Here is a 6,969-nt window from a genome sequence, read left to right on the forward strand (position 1 = left end):
ATGAATGTTACACAGAACCAAGTGTATAGGGCAAAAAAATTGGCTAAGAAGGTCATTCAAGGTTTGTACAAGGAACAATAAGAGAGATTAAGGGATTTTGCAGAGCAAATTAAGAAGACCAACCCTGGAAGTACTGTGGTAATTAAAACTGAACTAGCAGGTGATGATGCATTGTTTGAATGGATTTATATTTGTTTAGCTGGTTTTAAAAAGGGTTTCGTAGAAGGCTGTAGGCCTGTCGTAGGGGTTGATGGGTGCCACTTAAAAGGACCCTGCTCAGGGCAGATCTTAACTGCAGTTGGTGTTGATGGGAACAACGGTATGTTCCCATTGGCCTATGCTGTAGTTGAAATAGAAAGCAAAAGTAGTTGGATATGGTTTCTAGAACTCTTAATTGCAGACTTGGGGATCCAAAATGGTTTGGCATGGGTGTTTATAAGTGATAAACAGAATGGGCTAATTCCTGCTATGCAAACAGTTTTACCAAATACTGAACACAGAATGTGCGTGAGACATTTGTATAACAACTTCAGAGGCCAGCACACAGGACTTGCTCTTAAACATTTGCTATGTGCTGCTGCAAAGGCAACCACATTGCCTTGGTGGGAACCAGAGATGGATAATCTGAAAAAGGAGGATGCAGATGCTTGGAGGTGGTTAATTGAGAAGCCTGCGAAACATTGGTCAAGATCTCATTTTGCAACACACTATAAGTGTGATTTGTTGTTAAATAACCTATGTGAAAGCTTCAATGCAACCATTATTAATGCAAGGGATAAGCCAATCCTAACATGCCTTGAGAGAATAAAGATGTATATTATGATTAGGATGGCTAATAGAAGGGCTTCTTGTCAACATTGGAGGTATACTGTTGGTCCTAGAATCTTCAACATAATAGAGAAAAATAAGTTGGCATCAAGTCAATGCATACCAAGGTTGGCTGGGGAGAAGAAATATCAAATAAGTCATATGTATGAGGGAGAATTTGCTGTAGATCTAAGAGCAAAGACTTGCTCTTGCAGAAGATGGGACTTATGTGGGATTCCTTGCCCACATGCAATTTCTGCTATTTTCCAAAGAAGTGAAGACATAGAGGATTATGTGGATAAATTGTACAAGAAAGAGGCTTACTTAAAAACATATGGTCCTATCATTAGACATGTTCCTTTCATTGACCAATGGCCAAGGAGTTGTTTACTTGTAATTAAGCCTCCCAACTTCAGAATCCAACCTGGAAGGCCAAGGAAGGTGAGGACACAAGAACCAGGGAAGGTGGAAATACCAGCTCCAGTACCTTCAAATCCAAAACCACCGAACTGGAAACCACAACCTGCAAGGCTCCAGCTCTCCAAGGGCAAGCCGAAGCTCTAGCTCCCCAAGCTTAGGCTCCAGCTCCTCAAGCCTAAACTCCAGCTCCCCAAGCCCAAGCTCCAACTCCCCAAGCCCAAACTCATGCTCTCCAAGCCAGGCCCAACTAGTAAGTGATATTGAACCAAGTCTGATTTGTCATTCAATAACCTCAATGTTTATAACTGAAACTGAAACTTTGCTTATAGGTGGCAGCAACCAGGGATTGTAGAGGTAGAGGGAGAATGAGAGGCTTAGGAAGATCATCATCTCAACCTTAAGCCCAAGCTCAAGTCCAAGTCCACGCCCAAGTCCAAGCCCAAGGCCAAACTGAAGTCTTTTCTGCAAATATCCAAGCAAGGGCAGTAATTGGACCAAATCAAATGGTCTAACATGTAAGTGATATTTGAAGATGGTTTGATATTCACATGTTCTTATGTCATTTGTATAACATCAATCACATATGTGAACATTTGCTTGTAGGTGACAGCAACTAGGGGTGTACAAGTAGAGGGAGCATGAAAGGCTTAGGAAGATCATCATCTCAACCTCAACCTCATGCATTACCTCCAAATATCCAAGAAAGTGCACTAATTGGACCAAATCAAATGGCCCAACTTGTAAGTCATAGTTGAATATGGTTTCATACTCACATTTTCTTATGTCATTTGAATAACCTCAATCACTTCTGTCAATGTTTGCTTATAGGTTGCATCAACTAGAGGTGGTAGAGGGAGAGGGAGAATGAGAGGCTTTGGAAGATCATCATCTCAACCAGTAAGCAAAGGCTCTATCACTAGAACAACCAATGGTGCATCATCTTCACAGCCACCAAGATGAATAGTGTTTTGTAACGGTTTTGGGGATACCTTTTGGGACTTAAACTATGTTGTGACTGCTATTTTAGGGATACCTTTTGATATTTGAACATGGCTATTTTGATAATTAAGTGTCTTTTGTACTCTGTTTGAGTAACAAGTTATCATTTTGGAACATGTGGTGGATCTGGGCATGTATTAAACATGTCATATGATTGCACTTTCCCAAAAAAGGCTCTATCTGTGAACATTTGAATTTGTAATGAATGTAAGTTTCACTCTTCTGCTTATGTGAAAGGTTGCTCTACTATTTCATGTGCATTTGTATGCCTTAATTTGAACAAGTCTTGTATGCAGATTGAGGTCAATGAATCTGGAATTACAACATTGCAAATAACCAAAGTTTTCAAAATCCATAAGCCTTTTGCATAACTAATAACATTACAAGATTGCATAACTAATTTCGGGAATTACATTAGCTCCAAAATGGGTTTCACTGCCCTTACTCCCATACATTTTCCAGACATGTTTGACACCATGATCATCACCATCACAATGGCCACAAATAAAACACAAGCACCCATACTCATCCTACATTCTCTTTGTCGATGCCTCATCATATTGTCTTCCAGCAAAAGTCTAAGCCTTCTGTTGTCTCTGATTGCATAATCCAACTCCTTATTTTTTTCAATTATGCCCTCCATTTCCAAGTTTCAAGCTTCTAAGGATTGAAGTGTGTTGACCACAACATTTTTTCTCTCTTCTGTCTCCCTCATTTCAGTCTCCATCATTCTTATTCTTCTAAGCAGACCAGGCACCACATTCTTCCCTCTTGTACATGTCTCCTTGTCCAACCACCTAAAATAATGCTCTCCAACTCTGTTTTTCTACTTCATTATTATCAAATTCTTCATCACAACAAAATCTGAACATAATACCAATTTTGTGCATAAACCCAAAAATCTAAAATTGTTTACCTGGTTGTTGTCACAAGCCTCAAAGCGTCTTCCTGGATTCATGTCCGTCCATGAAGTCCTTAATTTGATCAAACTCCCACAATGACAATACTTCACTGATTTGGGGCTTTGGTTAGATTCCATTGATGATGTTTGAGACATATCACTTGCCATCCTTTGAACTAATTTGCTCTCCAAGCTTCCAAACTTGACGATTCCAACTTTTACTCAGCCAATATGCGAGCTGCAGAAGCGGATTGCAACTTTTAGTTCTTTAGGTTTTCAACGGCAGACTGTCGAAGGTCTATTTCAGAGGGAAGGCAAGTTGTAGAAGGGGGATAATAAACCAACCTGAAAAGACCCATCTATCCCTAAATGTAACGAAAAAATTGACAGAAGCAACGGCGGGACTAGTAATCCAAACAAAACTTAAGTTGTGGAACCGTGGGTACAATTTTGGAAATTGAGGTACACAAATGCAAATTCGGTCAAAGTTGGGGGACTAATAAAACGATTAACCCATTATGATATATATTATATAAAATAAATATTGGGTAAATTACTCAAATGGTCCTCAAACTTATACTCGATTTACATTTTGGTCCCTCAATTATTATTTGTTCAAATGGTCCATCAACTCTATATTATTCTCTCCATTGGTCCTACCGTTATATTTTGTCAATATTTCTGTTAAATGTGAGGGCAAATTGGTCATTATATAACTAAAATTAGGGTAAATCTAACAGAAAATTAGACGGTAGGAATTCGGGGCGGTTCATGTCAAAAAGCTAATCAGAGGGGCGAAATTGACAAATAAATTTAATACAATGGCTAAATTGGTTGAAAGATTAATTCAAGATGTAGATTTCAACAAGTGTGATAATTCATGGGGGTATTCGGTAATTTACTCCTTTTTTCCCCCTTGATCTTCCGTATTCAAGTAATGGAAATGTGTTCCACATTTTCCATTTAGTTGATTATAGAAAAGGAAGAGCAAACATGAGTTAAGCCCAAGGCACTGAACTTAGGGTCAGTTTGGCATTGCTGTGCTGTGAAAATAATCGTTGTCAGATTTGCTATGAGAGAAAATAGTTTGGCGTTTGGTAAAATTTTTGTTAAAAGTATTATTAGTATTTATTTTACACATAATCAGAAAATAATTGCCGCATAATCATTAAATTCAGCGCCTCTTCGAAACTGATTCTTGCATAATCAGAAAATGAAAGCACATCATTAGCTGCTTTCCTTTATAACTTTCTCTCACAGCAATTTTTAACAATAGGTGATTTTCTCACAGTTTACCAAATGGGTTGGGCTTCTCAAAATTAAAAAAAAAACACTTATCACCCCAAATAAACAATGCCAAACGGGCACTTAGACTTCTCACCAAGTGAGGAAGAAAAATATGACAAATTGATATATTTAATACAAGCTCAAACTGTGCACAAATTAATATATGCAATGGAAGCCCAAGATTATTTCTGAAGCACATAATTTCTGCAAAATCTACAAAGTGGTGGGAGGCAGACCAACAAAAAAAAGTAGCGAAGGCTTATAACTCTGGTAAAACAAGAGTGACAACTGAAGATTTTTGGGTTTCTTTAATTGGTTAAGTTTATATACCTTCATTTGAAGATTCTTTATTTGGGTTGCTTTCAAGATGAAAACCATATCCACAACCACAACCACAACTGGCAGACAATCTTTGGCTGTTCATCACAATTGGGCGACAATGAAGAAGACAGAAATTGGAGTAATGTATGTTACCAGCAATCCACGAGAAACTGACGTCTGCAAGCTTTCGTAATATAAGGAGGATGGGGAGGTTGTGCAATACTTATCACCTTAGCCACCACCTACACCACAAGACCAATATGTTGTAGGCCAGGAGGCTTTCCAATTTTAATATATATAAAAGTAACGTAAAAAAGAAATTAATGTAGGGTAAAGTAGAATAGAAAAGAGAATAAACAAAATTAATAAAAAAAAATTTTAAAAAGTAAAAGGGAGTGTAAATGGAGAAAAGAGGAATGGGGAAATCAGCTCCCTATATATATATATATATACATGGATTGAAAAATTAAAATTAAAATAAATCTATTATCTTATATATTATAAAATAAAGATTATTGCTCCAAGGAAATGAGATCTTTTGTTTTCTGGGAATTTTCTGAACCAAGAAATATCAAGTAAAATTAATAAAGCATAAATTGGAAAGGGAAAAGATCCAGAGGATGCATTGTAAGATTGCTGATGCCAATAATTGTACTCTCTAATTATACATGGACGGGCATTCAAATCGGCAAATCGGAAATTCGAGCCGAACCACAAAAAAAAAAACCGAGTTGACCAAAAAGTCAAAAACCAATCAAAAACCAAACCGAATCGGTTTGGACTGGTTTTGGATCCAGTTCTATGTCTTCAAAAACTGAACCAGGCGGAACCGAACCAATCAAATTTAAAAATATATAATTTCAATATTTATTTATATTCAATGCTATATTTTTAATCTCATAACTAATATTTATACAAGTTCAATTTCAAAACATCTATCTTTTCTAGCTTTAATATTTATTTTTATATGAAATTAAATAATTTATTAATTTTCAAGTCAAAAAAATAAAATTTTAGTTGAAATTTGTATTAAAAAATTAATTTTAATAATCCAGTTCAAAACCAAATCGGACCGGAACCTAATCGAAACTGGTTCAACCTGAACCAGACAGTTTTTGAATTTTTTTTGTTAAAACTGAACCGAACCAAACTGGATAAATAGTATCGGACTTTGTTCTAATTTGAGACAAAAACCGGTCCAAACCGGACCGTGCCCACCCTACATGGACATATTTTTTTTGTTTTCAAGTCTTAGATGACATGTCGACCTAAAATTATCGTTCCTAGCGGCTCTCCACCCCCACTCAACCTATTGTGTATTATTATTTTCAATATTATCTCAAATTTAACTACTTATGTCCATTATGATTAGTCATCTATTTTATGGACCATCCAGCTGTGAGGTTTTATCTCAAAAACCTTCAGTAACTTTTTCCCGCTTGCAACAATTGTATTTGATTCAGAATTATGTCCTATATTGGTGGGTGGAGTGTTACTTCTGGGTACCCCTCATCATTCGTCTATAAAATGGTGAAGCCAGTTGCTACTGTTACCATAAGATCCAGCTCCGACTTTCTTTAATTTCTTGCTTCATATCCACTAGCTACATCTGTTGCCGAGTTAATTTCAGTCCTAATGGGGTTTCATCTCCCACTCATCTTTGCTATTCTCATTGTAAGCTCTGCAATTTGATTAACTTTTCCATTCTCTCTCATTGTACTTTATATAATCCTCTCCGAAAGTGTCGTCCACTAATTAATTACACTTTGTGATTTTATTTTAATTAGAGTTCAAATTAATGTTGCAGCTAGCAGCGGTGGCACTGGCAATCCATGCTGCGCAACCAGCACCTCAACTTTACTGGAACTCCGTCCTGCCAAACACACAGATGCCAAGATCTATCAGTGAACTTCTGCATCCTGGTTTGTGTTAAGCCATTTAGAATCTTAGATATTTTTTCTACCTGCCATTTTACTGAAATGTGTTCCGACCACATATTTATCGGTTAACTACTGTTTTCCAATTTATTATTAACCTCGACAAAAGTTATTACATGAGTAATTATAGTATGGTACTAGAGTACGTACGGCTAAAAGACTTACGGAAATGTGTTCCGACCACATAAAAGACTTACGGAAGGCTGGTGAGTTCTCCAAGTTTTCTAAACGCAGTGCCTGTTGGAAGAACCTGTAAGAGAGTTCAATTATTGAAGGCTCCCCAGTCTGAGCACCTGT

At 37.0% G+C, this 6,969-nt stretch overlaps 1 protein-coding gene and 1 long non-coding RNA gene across 2 annotated transcripts; both read left to right on the forward strand.

Moving 5' to 3' along the window:
• Positions 1-1,371, forward strand: LOC109947482. Its single transcript, XM_020557763.1, has 3 exons — positions 1-61; positions 200-319; positions 401-1,371. Exons 1-3 carry the CDS (start codon positions 1-3, stop codon positions 1,369-1,371), a joined length of 1,152 nt encoding a protein of 383 aa, XP_020413352.1.
• On the forward strand, positions 6,147-6,744 carry LOC109950725. Its single transcript, XR_002273030.1, has 2 exons — positions 6,147-6,409; positions 6,523-6,744. It is a non-coding gene; the product is annotated as an uncharacterized LOC109950725 (long non-coding RNA).

Source organism: Prunus persica, chromosome G1 (assembly GCF_000346465.2).
Source record: "Prunus persica cultivar Lovell chromosome G1, Prunus_persica_NCBIv2, whole genome shotgun sequence".
NCBI classification, from domain to species: Eukaryota; Viridiplantae; Streptophyta; class Magnoliopsida; order Rosales; family Rosaceae; genus Prunus; species Prunus persica.